General features: G+C 39.2%; 1 protein-coding gene across 2 annotated transcripts in view; it reads left to right on the top strand.

Moving 5' to 3' along the window:
• Window positions 1–367: 367 nt before the first annotated feature.
• Window positions 368–21,986, top strand: part of LOC139147322 (adenine phosphoribosyltransferase-like) — a 31,860-nt gene continuing 10,241 nt past the window's right edge. The window contains exon 1 of one of the 2 annotated variants that reach the window (XM_070718381.1): window positions 368–583. In XM_070718381.1, the coding sequence (XP_070574482.1) occupies window positions 501–583 (83 nt within the window). In that variant the 5' untranslated portion in view covers window positions 368–500. Of the gene's footprint in view, window positions 584–20,104; window positions 20,278–21,986 lie in introns of those variants that run through there. The other variant, XM_070718380.1, reaches the window with a different exon arrangement.

The raw sequence follows: 21,986 nt of genomic DNA, 5'->3' as shown, positions 1-21,986 counted from the left end.
GGTTTGATACATTATCGGTTAGTTACTACGTTATCGGTTGTAACAACGCGTAGGCGCAGAGCGGATTATTAGAAAACACGTGACTGTGAAAAGATTTACATTCTGAGTATCTCCATAACTGGCATTTCTGCCAGCGTATCCATGCACCCCAATACTAAAAACTAATCACATTTTTACATCGTCGTAAACCACGTGCCTCTTTACGGCAACAGCTTAGCGCTACTTTGCGTAGGTCAGCGGAGCGGAAATTATGCTCTGGCTCGCGAGAATGTATTTTTAGTGTCGAGTGATTTATTTCTAATCTCACACAAATGGTCAGCAAACGACACGGTGACCCCCTTAAAAACAGTTGCGCACCCCGGTCGAAGAAACTGGCCAATCCCTAATGTTAACCTTTGACCTGACCCAGTTACACGAGTACAAGCATCAATCATATTCAGTTCACTGTTCATGTACGTGCTCACGGGGTGTATCTGGCTAATATTATTCTTTTAGACACCATGACGTCGGAGTATGATTTGGAAAAGATAAAACAGAACATTAAGATGTTTCCGGACTTTCCAAAGCCTGGAATTATGTTTCGGTAAGGTTGCTTTTTCATTTTTCGTTTCGAGCATGCAAATTTAGCATGATGCAGGTACACTGTCAGAAAAGTGTCAGCTCCTTCAGTTATGTTAGGAGATACTGGCATACACTTATGATCCCAGTCATTCATAGACTAGTTAGTACTAGTGGTCGAGTCTGCAGTCGCCTTGTATACCCTTTGTGAATTTTTGTGTGTCATAGGAAGGCTGGGTCAGTTACGACAATTATTGCTACAACCATGGAGCTACCAAAAGATCTTTTGGTTGATGCATTTTTTTCTACGTCCATGCTCCTTTGCTGTACGGCCCACAGGCTCAGCACGTGCACGTCGGCATGCGAGTTCCAACTCACGATCCCTGCATACCCCTATTGCCGAGTACCGGTACAACTCCCTCGGCATTTTTTCAACGTTCGCGAGTAGGGCCATGCATTGCATAGCATTGCAATAACAGTAGCCCTAGGACCAAAATCGCGCTGTTTTTTTTGTTGTTGTTGTTTTTTTTTTTTGGTGTTTAACATAGTCTAACACTTTCACCTGGTCATGAGAGCTATAAAGCCCATTTATTATAAGGCAGTTGCTGGCCTTATCAGAGGATTACAATAAATCAATGTTTACATGGCATGCTCAGATATATACTGTTCTATCACTAATCAGAGTGGACTTTGTGCAGTGGGGCTGAATGTGAACCTGCAAGATAGGAATGAAGCTTTGATATTTGAGGAAGAAGGTTACTGTCAGGTATATGTTTATAAAATTTGGTTTCTCAAGTTTTTAATCCATTCTGTAAAGAATTAAACCGTGGCAACTGTGAAGACTTGATAATCTTTAGATGGCAATTTTTACAATACTAATGTAAAGTGAGAGATTTTTGAATTGATGTTATCATGGTGTGACAATTCCTGTTCATTACACTTACAGAGATATTTTCCGGTTTTTCGAAACCCGAAGGCATTGGAAGCACTGGTTGATTATCTAGTTGATGCTATCAAGACAAAGGCCGGAGAAGTGGATGTCATCATAGGTGAGCAGTAAATGTTGTAAATTTTCAAAATTAGCTTGCAGGTATACAGTCATCGTCGTACACCACGCCCTCTTCGGCGAATCTTATCACTTGCGAGAGCAGGAAAAAATGCTCTGGCTTGTGAGAATGGTATACAGTTCGAATGATGTTCTGTTCAGAGCCATGCCATATTGTGTGTGGCATTAAAAGCTAACACACCAGTAGCTTGTGTATATTTTCTTGAGTTACGAAGTTATACCGATAACTTTGTCTACTAAGAAGACTTATAACATTCTGATTGATATATTCTAATCAACAATATCTGCTGCCATTTGTACCACACTGTCCCACAGTGTGCCCCAAGGCACAAATGTAACATCTGTCATATGCATACTAGCTCCTACTGGTAGGATACAGGTATTCTTATAAAATTCCCCTCCCCCCTCCATTGTATACATGTATTAGCTGGTAAAGATTATTTTCTTATTCTATTGTTCTAGAATAAAAGAAGTTAGATCAGAACAAAGTTCCCCAAAATGTACTGTTTTTGGTCATAGACACTGTGCAACATAATCAGTACAGGTCTGTTAGAGCGTTATTGAGACACATACATACATGTAATCATAGTATTATTAATACTTTGTAATATCCACAGCATGGATACTGTGAAAGATTACCCCAATGCTATATGTTTTCTCTCTAGGGTTGGAGGCCAGGGGTTTCTTACTTGGTCCGATGGTCGCAGTCAAACTAGGAGCAGCTTTTGCACCTATCAGGAAGAAGGGCAAACTTCCAGGGAAGTGTGTCCAAGTATCGTATTCCCTTGAGTATGGTCAAGTAAGTACTGTTGCTCTGGTATAGAAGAGACCATGCTGATAGTTAGCACCCAAGCACCCTGTGCCAATGTCATATTCAGGTTTCCGTCTTTGTTCGTTCATTGGTGTGCACAGGAGGGACACTCTAAATAAAATGTGTAAGTCTGTTTTGAGATTCTATGTCAAACAAACTGAGTCAGATAGTGTAGTCATTTGACTACACACTGGTTTTGTAGAAGTCTGACTTCATGGTTACTGCAGTTTTTGCCAGTGACATATTTTATAACCCATTGATGGTTGATTTTAACCAAGGTCCCTCCATCACATGCAGAATGTTTACAAACCCCAGAAAATTTAAGCAGACTCGGCTTCATGCAGAGCATATGGCCTGTTTCATGTACAAATTGAATGTTTTAGTCACTGACAATGTTTCCTTGATTGCCGATGCCAAAATACATGCTGCTATCTGTAACATGACATTGTATCCAATTGCCACACTGGTTTTTCACAAAGTGTATCACACTGACAAAGTGTACTTACTACGTTGATTTTTTAGCATGCAATGCCATTTTTAGGCTTGGCTATAATTTGATTGAACAAAGTTAGTACTCAGTTCTGATTCATCCTGCAGCATAAATGGATGTTTTTGAGTGAAGGGGAAGCTTTTGTAAGAGACAGTGAAATTGTTCACTAAATGCAAAAAAAAATGCTGGAATGCACAAGCCAAATAATATTGTGCCACTTTTGTGCTTACCTTTTTAACAAAAGGAGGGTAAAATACTTGCTTTATTGCGAAATAAACATTGAAGAAATAAACATTGAAGAATTAAACATTGAAGAAGCATAATGATTTCAAGACAAATGACTGTTCAGTAATTTCTATGATGTCCAAAAATATTATTGTTGGGGCACCAATATGTAAAACTCAAATCAACACTTTGATGAAACGGCAAGCCAAAACTGCATTACCCACGAACACATATTGCCAGCTGTTTATGCTACACGTAAAGAAGTGAACATTGCATCAGTCCAACCTCTTTGATGACTATTTAATTTCCGTTGGGGGTATGAATTCAGAGAACATGAAAGATAGTAATTACAGTGCCAGGATAAGTATACCAACATGTTTACGCCATTTTTCATCACCTTCCAGGATGTATTTGAAGCTCAGGAAGATGCAGTCAAAGAGGGACAGAAGGTTGTCATAGTGGATGATTTACTAGCGACAGGGGGTGAGTCAAAGGAAACTATGTAACTTGGAAAGTTTCTCAAACTCTGCTTATTGCAAAGAATACAATGCTATTTATTAAATCTCTATGTCTCATCTTTTATACAGTAAAGTCTATATTCATGGGACTGCTGTTAATTTACTGATAGAGGTAATATTTTCTTTTCTCACTTTATGACAGGAACCATGTCAGCTGCTGGTAAACTAGTCTCTCAGATGGGAGGAGAGCTCAAGTTGGGTGTGGTTGTCATTGAACTGGACGAGTTAAATGGAAAAAGCCGTGTCAGTTTTCCTTTCCACTCACTCATTCATTTTTGATGGCAGTGAAACTTCTTGATTCTCAGGGTAAACCATGACAAATCCTTCTTTTGCACTACATAGTGTAGTATAGTAAAGCTATATACCCTTTGGCCCCTACAGTATGGTCGGTCTATACAACAGTGACTTCCATGAGGACGGGCAGTTTCCTGTATTGTGACCATATCCCTCAAAATGATAAATGAGTCAACTTTTGAAATTATAGAATCATGTAAAGTTTAGAAAGAGAGATGATTTCTGGATACAACTCGCAGAATCCAGTGTCTGAAGATTGTTTTTGAATGTCAGGAGATGCACTCTGAAGGGTGTCACACTGATTGATACTACGTGTATTCTGGTGACTTCACAAGAAGCTTGCCACAACAGTGTTTACTCACTGGAATTAGAACACATCAGTACACTGTAGCTGAGATGACAAGAATGCCAATGTCAACAGTTCTCAATCTTTGAACTCAGTGGCTCATCTGAATGCAAACTTCTAAAAAATTAAAGATTCTCATGTAATTGCTATTTCAAAAATATTGACTACATTTATTCATAAAAAAATGACATTTAAAAAGTGTCTCAAAAATAAGTGATAATATGGTATGGGTGGCAATGAATTCTCAGGAGTAAGGAAGAGAGGAGGTACATTGATATCATGTGCATATACACAGTTTCCATATCGACCTCCTCCTCCTCCTGTTGGTGGGATAGAAATAAAGAGAAAGACCAATAGTTAGTCCCCACGGACACCGTCTGGGGGGACTTATAGGTTTGGTCATGTCCGTGGTTGCGTGCTTGCGTGCATCCGTCCGTTCACGCAGATATCTCAGAGATACCTGGAGCGATTTCATTCAAACTTGGTACAAGGATTACTTCATATGTCATACAGATGCACGTTGATTTGTTTTGGGGTACGATCCAATATGGCTGCCAGGCGGCCATTTTATTACGATTTTTTCATGTACAGAGCCATAACTCAGGCATGATTCAACTGATTTTATTCAAAGTTGGTACAAGGACATTGACCAATGTCATATATATGCATGTCAATTTTTTTTGTGATACGATCCAATATGGCCGCCATGTGGCCATTTTGTTACGATTTTTTCATGTACAGAGCCATAACTCAGGCATATCTCAACCGATTTTATTCAAACTTGGTACAAGGACATTGACCTATGTCATACATATGCACGTCAATTTGTTTTGTGATACAATCCAATATGGCGGCCATTTTATTACGATTTTTTCATGTCCAGAACCATAACTCAGACATGTATCAAGCGAATTTATTCAAAGTTGGTACAAGACAAGGAGATTGACCAATGTCATACATATGCACTTTAATTTGTTTTGTGATACGATCCAATATGGCTGCTGTGCGGCCATTTTGTTATGATTTTTTCATGTACAAAGCCATAACTCAGGCATATCTCAACCGATTTTAATCAAAGTTGGTACATGTACAAGGACATTGTCCTATGTCATACATATGCACATTGATTTGTTTTGTGATACGATCCAATATGGCCGCCGTGTGTCCATTTTATTACAATTTTTTCATGTCCTGAACTACAACTCAGACATGTATTAAGTGAATTTATTCAAAAGTATTTTTATCACAGACCTAATGAAGAGGACTCGATCCTGAGGACCTGTAATCAAAGTACCCATTAATAAGTGGGGACTGTGTCATCAACAATGACTTGTTACATTGTATTTTGCAGGAAATATGGGCACTGTCTATACACATACAATCAAAGTCACAATGGGACTGCGTTCAGCTGTTCCAAATTTGAGTAAGCCATGTTGGTGGTATTCACTTTTCATGGCCTTAGTTGGAGATGGCATTTCTTTTTATCTAGGTTGAAATATAGCATGTAGAAGGCGTCTCCTTCACCTTGTATTTCGCCTATCCTTCAAGTGCAACACATTGATTTGTTCAGACTATATCTTGAGTGTTATCTGTGGGTACATACTAATCAAATGAGGGTGAATACTCAGAGATCAAATGATAAAATAAATGTGTGCTTTTCAGTTCATTATAGGTTATATGGGAGGAAAAATGATAAATTGATAAATTATATCAGATAGGATGCTAATGCAAGTATTCATATTACTCCGATGTGCCATGTAACATTTAGGGGTTATTACACGAAGTTTGGGCGATACCGCGTCGTATTCGAGTGATGTGTCCGTATTTTGACGAGTTGCGCAGCAACGAGTCAAAATACGGACACATCACGAGAATACGACGCGGTATCGCCCTAACTTCGTGTAATAACCCCTTTATCATACATGCATGCTTTGGTTATGACTGTTTTCCTACAGACGCTCCGAAATTAGCGACGAAATCAACTTGAAAACGACCTTGCTTCCTCCAGGCTGTACTTATAAAAAGTTGGTTGCTAAGGAGTGATGACAACCGTATCACTTCTTGATATTATTCCGCTATTGGGCCATTCCACTGCAAAGGAGGGTTTATGGAGCACTTTTAAAGCAAACAATTTAAATATTACGATGTCGACACAGGTTTTCACAATTTGAAGAAGATTTAGTTTTAGTTTAAAATAACGGTGGATGTAAAACATAGGCGGGAGTTCATAAAATGGGTGTGTTTTCGTGTTTTAATACATAACCTCATCCCTGCGTGAAAGTTATGAGGCCGCCAAAATCGGGTCAAAATACTCGCGCCACGCTCAAACTCTTATCGAGTATGAACAGCTGAGAGCACAGAGTAAGTAGCTCTGCGACATCTATGAATGCACATACATTGGATATAATACCCGTACCAGTCAGTTTATCTCGAAGAATTATACATGTTCCCAGACGTCAAATATGCCGAATTTACCATCTCAGTAAGCGGATTAGTGAAAACATGAAGTGAGTACACTGTAAGCTGTAGTGTCGTAACTCGTTCGTGATTTTGTTGCTGTAAGAATAAAAATACATTTCAAACGTATTTCCGTCGTCTGCTCGTATATTTTCCTTCCTGGCTTGCCTAAATAGAACTAAACTTCCTTTAACAACCGAAGCGAAAGTTTGACTTTCCCTAGATGGTACATTGTATCTGAAACCCGCACCGCATCGGTGCCACCAGACACGATCATGACCTGTGAACTGACAGGTACAAATCGGAAATATCATGTGCACCTTCAACCTTGTCTGTCGCGAGTATTTTCAGTGCGGTTGGATTTTTGTGGCTCATTTACGACTGTAAACGATGTAATTCACCGCCCAGATACTTTAAGCTCATCAACAGGAAACTTGTCGTAAAGCGATTCTATCATGATGCTCTGTCAACCGATATCTTTACGTGTAATGATACATCCATGGTGTAATCTTCAGCAGCGTAGACGACACGAAAACACTGCACCGTGCACCGCCACGGGACCGGCCGTGAATTGACCGGTGTCGGCAAATTATACAAAAGTTCAATACGTTTGTTTGTATGTTTTGGTACAACTGTACTTTTGCCTAAGTGCAATGCCCATGAAGTGACTGCAAACAACATAATTTTGACCATAATCATAATGACGTTTCAGATTGTCATTTGTCTTATTCGCTCAGCTGTTTTATATGTACATATACCAACGAAGGTCATGCATACAGCGAAGGTCACGCGTCCGCGTCGCTGTAAGTAGTTCGGTTACAGTGAAAATATAATTCGTATTTTCACTAGTTAAAATATGGGCTCATATCAGTACCGTCTGAACAATAGAAGAATGGCAATACAGGCATAGCATGTATGATAATGATTTATATATATTCTTGAACATCCTGAAATAATGAAAACTTTATGAACTTTGACTTGTAAAAGAATACATCATTTAATATCCAAAAATTAGTTACTGAGTGTATACTTTTTTCTAGCATAAATTTGAGGGCACACAAACTGCAATAGTCATTCCTTGAAATCCCCACTCAGAATGTGTTATTGCCATCTTGCAGTGTTTCATTGCAGTGGTTCATCCAGGATGGCATCACGGGGGAGGGGGGGATTTTCCCCTTTACTAAAAAATTTAGGGGGGTTTCATCAGTTCATGCGTTCTACTTGTATCTCTAAGGTGTGACTGGTGCCATTTCATTGGGGGGTGGTCCTTGACAAATTACTAGGGGGTGCCAACATGTCAACAGAGGGGAATCCCCATCCCCTGTCTAGATGAAACAGTGCAATAGCTACACATCTGTAGGGAGAATGAAATGCCAATATCTGTCTCTTGAAGGCAATTCCACAGGGGCTTCATATGACAGAGAAGGGGACTGCCAAGCCTCCAGTGTTGAATCTTCTCGTCAAATTTGCAGGCAGCTGTTTTTCACAGGATAGCAATGAGGCTATCTTTCTATCCAGTAGTATCTGGTTACAGAAGTTGAGGGACCTTGTCTTGATTCATTCAATTATATACCAGGGAGAAGAAATTTTCATTTCCAGGGGGCCAAAACAGGAGCTCCTTAATGTTGTAAGATGTGTGTTTTTGAGACTTGTATATTTAACTCAGTGTTGGATCTATATAGGCTTAAATGTCATTCAAAGCTGTTCCCAGATGCTTTGATACCTTATTGATACTTTCTGCAGCCAGTATGATTTCCTAAACAGCCTGTCAGCATTCAATGCACTGATTGTTTCATGCTAATGCAAAGGTGACTTGCACCACTTAAGTCTTTGCATAGCATCATCTCTGTATTTTAGCGTTTTTTTATCATTTTTTAATACTTCTGTATATGAGATATGTATACTTCGCTGTGGGAGCACAATAAAAGCACAATGAAGAGAAAACAGTAGCTCTGTGACGTTCCTCAAGTGACTGTGTCTGCCTGATTTTGCATAGCACCTTGCTAGATATTGTCATTCATTGAGTTATTTTACTTGGCTGTTAGTAACTTGGATGAACCACAATCAAATATTTGCGATACCTGGCTAAATCTGGTCAATTGGTATGGTTGACTATGGAACAACATAACTGACAATGTAATACAGTGTATTTGCATTCAAATCAGACCATGGTAAGATTGGTGATATTGGACCATGTACTGAAATGACCATGTCTCACCATTAATCTTGATCAATTACGGTATAGTCATACGGTAGAGTAAGTATTACATGTTGTACAATAACAAATTGTGACGGCGTCACGCTATGGTCGAATTTGGCATAATTGGCGTGAATCATGCCATTATCAAACAATAACACAGATACTTGTATATCGCAACTGTACACGGCCCAACCAGCCATGGTAAGGCAGTAGTCAAGTGTGGTCACAGTAAAACATAAATAAACAAACATGAAACAGGCGCAGTTCAAATTGAAGTGAAACAGTACATTAATTTCAGTGATTGTGTGTGAAACTCAAAGCAATAGTGCTATCAAGCATGTTAAAAATCCTATCAGAGATCCTCCATTGTGTGTGAGATGGACCCAGGTTTTGTCGGCCAATCACTGCCGGTACCTGTATGTGTAATGCCTGTCACCAGTTTATCCATGAATTTAAAATGCAGTTCTGCCTGTAACACACACTGGGTCAAATCAGTTTCCCTTTTCAGGTGTCTATAGTACGATAGCTCTTGTACTTTTTCTAACAAAGTCCCCACATCTCATTTTCCTTATCAATAACATCCTAATTCTAAAACAACTATTTATAACAGTATACCTTTTCCCTATTATACTACAAGCAGTGTGGGTACACCCAAAATCACTCAAAATTCAGAGACTTTCTCAGCAATTTTCAATTACTTTTAGAGGTCCAAAATACCATTTTAGCTCATATTTGGTATGTATATAAATACCAAAAAGAGCTTATACGATGAGTTGGTGGCAGTCTGTATGTATGTGCGGATGGATGTATGTCCATCACACGCAAAAGCTCCCAAACTGCCACACCTACCATCACAGTATTTGGTGTACAGGTAGACCAAGGGGTTGAGATTTTACGTTGTTTAAATGAACATGTCAGTCTCAAAAATATGCAAATGAGGTGAGAAATAGGGGAAATCCTGCAAATATGTAGGAATGGTGGCATTAACTGAAACAGCCCACACATCTGAGTTGGAGATTCTGTAATCTCTAACCTATTTGTATGCAGTGTACCCATTATGTGTAGGATTGGTGGCAGTGACTGACTTCTCCACTGACCTTGAGTCATTTCCTGTCATTGTTCATGAACTGATACATATTTGCAAACCTACTGAAACCATGAAGGACTGTGTTGAAACATTTCTCTGCTAAGGTGTTCCTAAAGTTGACCTCCAGTACCTTAAGTTTCAGCATAGACCCTCGAGAAATTTCTCACATTATGTTTTCTGTGCTGTGACTGATGACCATTAGATCTTGCGATGGTTGTTGGTCAAGAATTGAAATCACATTTTTGCTACAAATATTGTTGCGTTCACAAAAAATCTTCACGTGATTGTTGGCTGATAATGAAATTCTGCAAGGGTGGGAGAGTATGCATGCCATGCACAATCTGGTAAAGAAAATCAAACTCTGGAATATCAAATAATAGTTAACAAGTCTGCATTCTAACCACATCCCTCCTCCCAAGATCATATAAAGACCTCCTCTAAAGCTAACAATAATTTCATTCTGAAATCTTTATCAACAATACAAGCAATCACCCGCATTATTGCAAAAAATGAAGGAAAATGAATCAGCTTATTTGGGCTTTGCCATGACACTGCAATCTTGTAATGTTTGATCCTGTTTACTGAAGGGAAACCCTGTGATCTTTACTAGATTACCCATGGTGAAACCCTTTGATATTTACTATATTATCTGAGGTGAAACCCTGTGAAAGTTGCTAAATTACCGATGGTCGAACCCTGTGACGTTTATAGATTATCCCTGATGAAACCTTGTGACATTTACTAGATTACCCATGGTCAAATCCTGTGGTGTTTATAGATTATCCCTGGTGAAACCTGTGACATTTACTAGATTACCCATGGTCAAATCCTGTGATGTTTCCCTTGTGAAACCCTGTGACATTTACTAGATTACCCATGGTCAAATCCTGTGATGTTTATAGATTATCCCTGGTGAAACCCTGTGACATTTACTAGATTACCCATGGTCAAATCCTGTGATGTTTATAGATTATCCCTGGTGAAAACCTGTGACATTTACTAGATAACCCATGGTCAAATACTATGTTGAATGACCTGAACTTTTCCCTTCTTACTGAATTCACATATACCGGCAGTGTTGTCCTTAGAAGCTGGGTGCCGGGTAAATAACCCGCCTGTTTTGCATTTTTCCCGGCTACTTTTAACGTAATTAGATTTGATTTGATTTGATTTGAATTTATTAGGCAAATATTCAGAAAAACGATAAAATACAAAATGTTAAAGTAAATACACAGAAATACAAATAAAATAACACCAAACACAATTACAATGTTACAATTAAAGGAAACGCCACTGAATATTACTTGCCGAGGATTGCACAAAAAGTTAAAAACTTATTTCCATTGTGGTCCTCACAAGAAAACACAAAAATCACATGAAGACAATGTCACTCCGCATATCAAATAAATAACAAAATGGAACCACCAAACCAACAATCTGTACACGCCGAATGGAGCAGGGCGCAGGTACCCTTGCCATCCAATTTTGTGTACAGATAGTATTTGACCTTCTTTTTAAAAACTTAAGAACAATGGCTAGAGTTGTGAATACTCAAAGGAATGTTATTCCATAACTTAGCTCCTGTAATCTGAAACGAATGTTGACCATGAGAACCAAAGGCTGGTGAACGAACAGAATATGAGCTTGATCTGGTATTATACGTATGGCAGTTCATTGTCAAATTGAAATGTTCAGAGAGATAACGGGGTGCAGTATTATTGATCGCTTTATAAACGTGATTTAGTTTTAGCAGCTGTACTCTTTGTTCAACGGGCAGCCAGCCAATCATTTTAAAATGCTGGGTCGAAACATGTGTTCGCGGAGGTAAATCTAGAACGAATCTGACCAATTTGTTTTGCGAATATTGTAAACTCGATTTCGTACGCTTAGTTAAACTGGCAAACCAAAATGAACATGCATAGTCGTAATGGCATTGAATAAGAGAGGAAACTAATAATTTTCTGATGTCTGAGTCTAAATATTGAGATTTCCGATAGAGAAATTTGAGTCTGGCGTTTACCTTGCTCAAAACAACGCTTGCCATAGACTCGCCATCAAGCGATTGATCAATTTCCGCTCCAAGGTATTTCACTGATGTTTTCTGTGAAATTTCTGTACTATTACACACAACTGACAATTTTGAGTTAATTTTCAGTTTGCGTTTAGAAGCAAATAAGATTGACTCTGTCTTTCCAAGGTGCAGAGACAATTTGTTGTCGATAAGCCATTCATTAATACTCGAGAGTTCATGACTCAACTGCTGCTCTACCTCTGTATTATTCTTACCAGAAACTAACAAAGCTGAATCATCTGCATATAAAAACAATTTACACGTCACAGCACATTCCATGCCATTTACATAAATCAAGAATAGCAAGGGCCCTAAAATGGATCCTTTGGGAACACCGCTAGTTATAGTTTGAACATCAGAAAAAACACCAGATACATCGACAAGTTGCTTTCTGTTTGAGAGATACAACGAAAACCAGTTAACGGCAGAATCTGACAAACCGATGGCTTTTAGTTTACCAAGTAAGATCGTATGGTCGACTGTATCGAACGCTTTCTGTAAATCTAACATGACCATCCCAACATAATTGCCCTTATCCATTTCCATGCGAATGTAATCTGTTAAGACCAGAAGACATGTGTCTGTTGAATAAGATGTTCGGAAACCGGATTGAAACTTATACAGAGATTTGAATCTTCAATGTACTTAGACAGTTGATCATGAACTACTTTTCAATAACCTTTGAAATTACACTCAATATTGACACTGGTCGATAATTGCTGATATCTGTTTTACAATTCTTCTTGTGTAATGGGACTACTCTTGCTTTCTTCCAATCATTTGGAAATTTCCCAAATTTAAGAGACAGATTAATAATATGTGAGAGTGGACAAGCAATTACATCAGCCGCATCTTTCACAAACTTGGCTGGAATACCATCCAAACCAGTAGCCTTTGATGAATTGATGTTTTGAAGAACTTTGCAAAGGTAGTCCTCACCAACAACAGAGAACTGAAAAGAATCAGTCAGAACACCCTTGTTGGAATAAAATAAGTTAATGCAAGCTATGTTAAAACGACCCATGCCAATAGGGAGTTTCTCTACAAGACTTTGAAGCAATTGTCGTGAAAAAATTGTTGAATTTACTAGCTACTCTTGATTTATCGAAAATTATGGAAATGCCATCACGAAGTCCAATGGTATTGGTAGCCGCTTTTGACTTAGTTGATGAGCCCAAGTCTTTTAGTGTTTTCCAAAGTTTTCTAGGGCAATTTTTTTCCTGGAGGAGCTTCGAGCTAAAATACGAATGTTTTGCCTTTTGTATCAAATGACGAGTTGAATTTCTAGCTTTTTTGAAATCGGTATAAACACTCAAATCGTTGGACTTTTTAAACTTGGCAAACAACTTATCTCTTTTCCTGATACTATTTAAAATATCGGCATTCATCCATGGCTAGAGTTGATTTTAGATGATTTTATAGACTTAGATTTTATAGACTTAGATTTTATAGATTTTATAGACCTATCAATTTCGATATCGTACTGCTAGCTGTTAGACGGCACACGTACGATTAGCAGTTTCGCGACCCCTTTCCCCACTTGGAACTGCACAAACATAAAACAGTTTCTAAATGCCCATTTGTGGCTTTTTGAGCCCGATCTTTTACTTATTAAATAGTGTGATTGGCTGATGGACGCGCCTATGGTGTTGCCTTTGTTACGAGCAGCGCGATTGGTTTGATTAGAATGAAGGTCATCTTAGGTCTTCTTTAACGATGACAAGCAATAATATAAATGCACTCCCTCCCGGCCCATAATCAACAAAAGCAAACTTTGCATGACAAAATGTTATGTATGTGGTAAAGCCACATACATTATGGAGTGCAAAGTTTTCTTGAGTCCATTACGGGCCAGGAGGGGGTACATTATTACTACAATTTTATAGCAACTGTTTTGGCAATACCAGTGAATCTGTACATGTCTGGAGAAAAATCTGGGGCCACAACAGTGGGTAATCATCATAAACATTTTCTGTAAATATCCGGGGATAACGTTAAAAAATTAAATGGCATTTACAAAGCTATAATATATTATATTTTTACATGCAACATGCTCATTCTGTGTCACACTTCGTCAGAACACGCCACACGACAACAAAATAGGTACAACTAGTCCCTACTGGTTCGAAAAAAGTGACCTCTGGGGCTATTAGTTTTTCTTTTTTAACAGCGTAGGAACTTGAAAAGCTCATTTACAACAAAATTTCAGGTACAATGAAAGACGTTATACAGTATGATTAGGACATTCTTGTTTTTTCTGGGGAAGAAATTTGCACTACCATTCCCGCTGTGGAAAATTGCTAAGTTAACTGCTTACAATATATTGTTTCAGTGCCTCTACATCAAATAACATTTAAAACAATATTATATCATACCAGTATATTGATGGCGCAAATACCGCGATCTGATTGGTCGAGACGCGAAAAGAACAGTGGTATATTGGCGATACACCATAGCTGGCATACGCGCGAGCTGTAGGCTTGAGTAAAAATCTGTGTTTGATGTTCAACGCCAGGATTTCAATATACTGTTATGATATAATAGCAATAAATCACACCATGTGCCATGTGAAAAAAATAGTTAAATCCAGTCCCCACTGAATCGACAAAAGTGACGCCAGAGGGTACTTTTGAAAGACTTTCCCGAGGAAAAATAATTTTGGCAAAATTTGGAAAAGTGTCTGGTCACATGACCATACACATCGTGTTGTCTGCAGCTCCGTGACGAGTGAGTAGAATATGATGAGCCCCTCGGATGAGCAACAAGCCTTTCTCTAAAACAGCAAGATTTTCCATTTCAATAGCTTACGAATTTGAAAAGCTAGCTCATCGATGACAAAGATTCACGTGCAACCAAGGATATGTTGCTAAGTATGCTTACGATATTTTTGAGAGAAAAAATTGGTACTTCTGTTACCGTTTTTTGAGAAATCGCCCAGTAAACTTGTCACAGTGGATTGTTGCAATGCATAATATCAAAACACATTAAAAACAATAACACAAAACAACAAGAGCATGTGGCGTGTTATAAAACACCTATAACCTGGTCTTTATTCGATCTATAGCACCTGTTCATTACCTCTCATGGCCGTGATTACCAGAAACACATCATCATACCCTCGGACATCAGCCCCGGGGAAGAGCAATGTGTTTCTGGTAACGCACGCCCTCCTCAGGCTAATAAATGGGTTCTTTATGGCTCTCATGACCAGGTAACATAGGATTATATGTTAAACTATAATTTCTAAGTTTAATGTTCAGTATTAGAAAGATCATATTGATGTAAAATAGCCAAACGCATAAAAAGCCAGCGCGATTTTGGTCCCAGGGCTACTATTATTGCAGCTATGCAATGGCCATCCTCCAGGGTTAAAAAATGCCGAGGGAGCTGTACCGGTATTCGACAATAGGGGTATGGAATCGTGAATTAGAACTCGCATACCGACGTGCTGAGCCTGTGGGCTGTATAGCAAAGTGCGTCCACCAAAAGGTCTTTAGTTAGCTTCGTGGTTGTAGCGATAATTGTCTTAACTGACCCAGCCTTCCTATGGCACAAAAAATGCACAAAGGGTATACAAGGCACTAGTAAGCCTACTAGTCTGTGAACGACTGGGATCATAAGTGTTGCTAGAATCTCCATTATTCATTATCCAGGTGCCATCAACTGGTAAATTTCATCAATTTCGCAAAATCATCACAAAACATGTGTTGAAGGCTGATATACCAATTTCACTTATTTTTCACCTTGACCTAAAATTTGGAGGGGAAAGCAGAGCTGTTCGTACCTGCCCTCCCACTGGCATACACGGAAAAAGTGCCCGCCCACTGAATTTTGATGCCCACTCCAGTATCTATGTCTGCCCGCTCCCCACTCCCACAACAATTCAAGCTACCCACTGCCCTCTCTCCACTACTGAAATTCCCCATTGCCCACTAGATGCCCACTGGGTAACCTAGATCAACTCAAAACCGTGCGAGCGGCTAGCAGTATACCTTGGAACGCTGCTCCCTCTAAGTTAGGCGTTGAAACTTTTCTCCCTGCCCACTGAAAATAGTGAAATTTCTTCGCCGCCCACAGTAAATATCGATTTTTCCTCTTCGCCCGCTGATTAGTTTTGAAATTTGCCCGCCCGCTGAAAAACCGCGCACGAACACCTTTTTGCACGAACAGCTCAGTTGGTGGCACCTTATTATCATGATTCAAGGAGCCGGCAGTGTTACCTGTATGCTTAGACTTGGTTCAAGTCGGTGAATTTCTAAAATTAAGTCATTTGCAGTAGTTTCTCATGTGTCTCCCCTTTTTCATACAAACCTATTTGGGATTTGGCAGCCCAGGCCAGGTTTTCCTAGCGATTGAATGCGTTACCTTTGAGTCTGCGCAGTCGTGAGTTAATTTCCGCCCGGGGTTTCCGCCGGATTCACCAACATAGACTTCTTGCACAGTACCTGGCCGGCGGCTAGACGGACTGAGTACACAGTGACGTAAAGCAAATACAAAATGATTGACAGTCCTGCCTTGGTTATTCTGGCCGATAAGGAGAACACATCCACTTCGACATCGGGGACGTTACATGCATAGCAGATATGCAGCTGGATATGGCATGAAGTTCGCACATCGACCGCGTTTTCTAAATCTGATCGGTTGACCATCGCACATCATGTGAGATTACAAGAGAAAAGTTGTCGAAAGTTATATTCAGGGAAAATATGTGTTCCCAATTGGCAGCGGTAAGTCACTGACGTTCGAAGTCGCCCACATTGTTATGATTCTCATCGCTTCGGACACGTAAGAGAACAGTCTGAAACTGTACTTATTGAAATCTCCTCAACATATTGCTCAAATGAAGGAGCAAGCCTAGAAGTTGAACGAAAGAGGACTGAACAGACTGAAAGCTGTATGTGCGACAAGAAATTGCGGAGCGCGGAAGGCTGGTTCCAGTACGTTTTCGGTGATGAACAGAGGTCGTGCTTACTTTAGCGGGACTGATCGCACTCGACATTTATGAGTTGTGTGCACAGATCTTGGGGGATCGAAAGGTAACTCCTAGCTCCTCCCAATATGCTCAATACGAGGATTTAATATTATGAATTGGAAAAACTATTCATGGTTTCATCATAGACACCATGGATAGTGAACCAACTTTTTAGATGAAATTCAGAAATCAATTTCTTGTACACAAATGAACATTTTACTTCCAATTCAAGCAAAGTACATTTAAATACATTTTCAAACATATATAATATACAGATATAGCATGTTTTGTGGGGGAAAATTGTCAATAATTTGCCTGGTAGACTCCATGTATTATGATTTGATATTTCTGGATGAAGCACTAAATCAGCCACATCTTGCCTTCTTATAATTGCACAAAAATGGTGACCCTCCCTCAAATGTATGAAATCCCATATCTTTTCAAAAATTCTTGCGTAATAAATTGCGACTGTCCCTCCAGAAACACCAGCCCTCCCCTCTGTAATTTGTCCCTAACATAACAATTGAACCAATTGTTATGTTAATTAGCTGATATTGTTTCAGTTATTCCTCAGTGAGGGACAATACCGCAGTGGTTGGGGGGGGATTCAAGTTTTAGAATGTCGGACAAGGGGGAGGGTCACATTTTAGACAGGAGGATAGGGGGGAGGGTCACATTTTACGGTACAGGTGTGCGCGAAATTTCCCCGGCCCACCCCCCTGTAATTACTGAAGGTTCCCTATACCCCACTCAAACATTTACAAATCACAGACTTGAACCAAGTCTACTGCATGCTCCGTATCACAGTTACGTGTGTGTTGTTCGATACTCAGCGGCCGCCGTGGTATGCATACATTGCATAGGCTTGGAGAAGGGTCTTGCCAGATATGTCTTGCAGCATGCCTCGCACGAGTGATCGCTGGCATGGAAGTACGGCTCTCGTCAATACGCGACGCACTGTCACGCGCGCTGTGAAAATTTGGCAAATCCGGAGATGTTTTCAGGAAAAAAGTATCTCAACTTGGCCAACAAGTGCTCCATTTTATTTTGTGATTGATTACGATTTACGTTTCAGCTGTAAAGTTACGTTGCTAATCTTATTATTCATATTCTCGAGCATATAAACAAATCATTACTGTATATTGGTGGTCAGTCACATGGTTCAGTTCGACCAATCAAAATGCGACAGGCAATGCATGGTAATATAATAAACGTTAATGGTCAGCGTGTCGTCCGTTATTTCTACAATATCATTTTGAGCATCTTACAAAATCATAGCTCGTTATATTACTTTGACCAACATGTGAAGGATTAACTATTCCGTCGATATCCGGACCGACAACCAAAAAATCCTGTGAGTAAATTCAATCACACTTTGCCCGCATTGCTGAAACAGGTAAAAGCTCTCACGATAGTGGTACAAATAACGGAGATTTTGCGAAAAAGATTTATTTTGCTTGTCTTCATTTTCTGCCACAAGTCATCGTACAAAACCAAGATGCAATCTGTCATCAAATCGGTACTACAATCAACCAAACTAATAAGGTTGATGAGCAAAAACAAAAAACTTCATCCGGTGTTGGGCCGTTAACGATGAAAACCACTTATTATACGACATAAAACTATCATATAATACGTTTTCTGAAACCGTACACCGGTGCAAGATACCTTATAAAACGTTGCTATTATCGTTTTCTGGGACTCTTCGCTGACGGGAGCCTCTTATACGAGTAATATGATATTAAACTATCGTATAACACGTTTTCTGAAACCGTACACCGGTGCGAGGTACTTTTACCTTATAAAACTTTGCTATAAGGCTCTATCATTTTTTGGGACTGTTGGCTGACCAAAGTCTCTTATTATGCGACATTAAACTATCCTAAGGTTTTATAATACATTGAAAACGTTTCTTTTTATCGTTTGTTCCTTGTTTTGACTTAGTTACGTTCCCGGCGGTGGCACTGTCGGGGGAAATGGGTAGCCATGCGTGTTCCCAAAATCACGGGGAAGGGATGTTTTTATTGTCTAGCACGGGTCCGTGAAATCGAGAAAAAGGAGTACTTCCAAAAACCTGGCCTAAGAAAGGTTTGAAATATTCCGGGAAATATCTATCAGACACTCAAACTTCACCAAAAATTCATTGTGCGTTTCCTATGCTTTGATATGTTCGGGACTCACCCTGCATACCATCCCAGCTCCCCCTAAATAGGTTGGTTTGTTCTGGCTTTTTAATCTGTTGTGTATGTTTAAAACTTTATGAGTTTGACACTCCTGTTCAAAAGTTAACAGTTTCTTTCAGACTCTGATGTGTTAGTGTATGTGAAAACAATATCATAATTCAGCATTGACCTGACTCTAATATTACGTCTCCCTCTCCTGGATTTGTAAGTAAGGGGGTATTTTGGTCGCATTTTCTCCAATATTTCTCAAAATAAGGGGATCTTTTTGTTGAAAAATTCCAGATAAGGGGTATCTCGAAATTTTGTGGAAGGAGCATGGATGCCTATGCTCTCTGAGAGTGTCACCGCCGGGGTTACGTTACGATATTCAATTACCATATTGTCGTTTTATGAAACCGTACGAAGACGAGAGCCGTACTTCCATGCGAGCGATCACTCGTGCGAGGCATGCTGCAAGACACAGTTAGGCTAAGGTGTGGTTCGATACATACGCTATAGGAAAAAATTCTCACCAGTGAATGATCAGTATGATACATTGTCACCGTGCTTGGTGAGAATTTCCAGTCTCACCGGTGAGAATCTGTTATCATACTTTATTCTCACCAAGGAGTGCATTTCTTGCAGCTGACTGGTGAGAATTAAAAAACTCTCACCGACGGCGGTGAGAATAACAAGAGATTCTCTAACCAATTGCGAGAAAGTGTCACTTTCTCGCATCAGTAGTCTTGCAATTGTTTTCCTATAGTGAATAGCGGCCGCCGCGTGGTATGCATTTTCTATGCATACCACGCGGCGTATTGAATCACTCGTATTGTTCTGCAAGACATATCTGGCAAGACCCTTCTCCAAGCATCAACAGTTCACTGTTCATATACGTGCTCACGTTTATTTGGCTACTATTCTACTTTTAGACACCATGACGTCGGAGTATGATTTGGAAAAGATAAAACAGATCATTAAGAGTTTTCCGGACTTTCCAAAGCCTGGAATTATGTTTCGGTAAGGTTGCTTTTTCATTTTTGTTTCGAGCATGCAAATTTAGGTCATAAGGAGCAGAGTCACGCGTACGGTTCGATACGCAGCGGCCGACGTGGTATGCCTATCCATACCACGGCGGCCGCTGATAGCAAGCTGATTACTGGACAGTTCAAAATGCTGTAGGGAGTAGAACAAGAATGCAGTTGTATAAATTGAACAAAAGTATTGTCAGAATTGTCAAAGTTAATACAGATACTGCCTACGGGCAGTGTCACTATCAGTTAATGCCCTGCTACTGCAGTTTTACTGTCACTGCATACTTGAGCAGTGATAGAGATAGCTCTGACTCTGATGTAAATGAATGGAATCTGTTCGTGTCAAATGACGCTCATGACAGCGAAACATACTTGTACACAAGATTAGGCTGGAGAGCAACACATGGAAGACCATGAGACTTTCTGGCATATGAGAATAATATTAAAGAAAAAAAAGAAGGGACCACCATGTTCAATTTTCTAAATTTTCATATTCACGTCATAAAATAATACAAAAGTGAAACTTTGAACAGTAAAGACTAAATGAAAAAATATGTGACTAAATGGAATTATTTATTTTTTAACCAAGTTTGCCATTATAACACCCAAAATTTCAGAGATTAAAACATTTATTTGATGAAATATTTTAACCTTCCAATATTGTCAATTTTGAGTAGCATCTAATTCATATATGTCTTGTACTTTTGAAACAAATTTTTGATGGTTCACTGTGCTCAGTTTTTTTCAATATGGCAATTAGCAAGAATTCATAATTTGCATACTCTCTCATGATCGTCATTTTGTGTGCTCTTCGGCAGGAGCAATTGACCTGGCCATATTTGGATTAACTCAAGTTGGCTTACACTGATAAATTCAAAACGTTCACTGATGCATTTAAAATGAATCAATTGAAGAACTTACCTTAGAAATATGACTTTACAAAGTACTAATCACAGGTAATGTTGAACATCTTGGAGCAGAATGGCGCAATACGTGTTTATTTTGTCTAAGCGCACATACAAATATGGGTGCTTGTGATGGTTGGGGAGGGGGGTGACTTGAAAAATTTTGATCATATAGAAGGGGGTCATTTGAATTTTTTAGGGTATTGAGGGGGGATCTGAAAAAACAAAAGATTTCTATCGCGATTCCTCCAGCCCCCCCCCCCCCAATCGTTATTTGTGAACGCAACCTCATGGCATATTTGCCAAGCGTGTAACGTCCTTGTATTACCCCTATTTGTACCAATCAAACCTATTTGTAACAAAAGTTAACCCAATATGGGGTTAGTATGATTTCTGTCAGAAATCAAGATTTTTTGACATTTTTGACCGAAATTGGTGAAAATTGCCCCGAAACAAACTTTTGGCATGTATCTGCACAACTTGATTATCTTTTACGAGTAGACCTATTATCCCAAGGAACCTGCACAACGAAATTTAATCTAACGAGCAGTTTCAGAAAAAATGAGTTTCGACAAGGAAAAAAAAAGAAAATTTCCCCCAAATATACAAATATGCATATTTCATTTTAAGATTTCAACAAATACAGCAAAGGTTTTTTTTGAAAATTAGGTTTTGTTACAAATAGGATTGATTGTTACAAATAAGGGTGATACAGTCTTCGATGTCGAAGTGGATGCGTTCTCCTTATCGGCCAGAATAACCAGGTGAGGGCTGTCAATCATTTTGTATT

This window comes from Ptychodera flava, chromosome 13, assembly GCF_041260155.1.
Source record: "Ptychodera flava strain L36383 chromosome 13, AS_Pfla_20210202, whole genome shotgun sequence".
Lineage (NCBI taxonomy): Eukaryota > Metazoa > Hemichordata > Enteropneusta > Ptychoderidae > Ptychodera > Ptychodera flava.
Note: the sequence above shows the minus strand (reverse complement) of the source record. Positions and strands in the feature narration are given on the sequence as shown.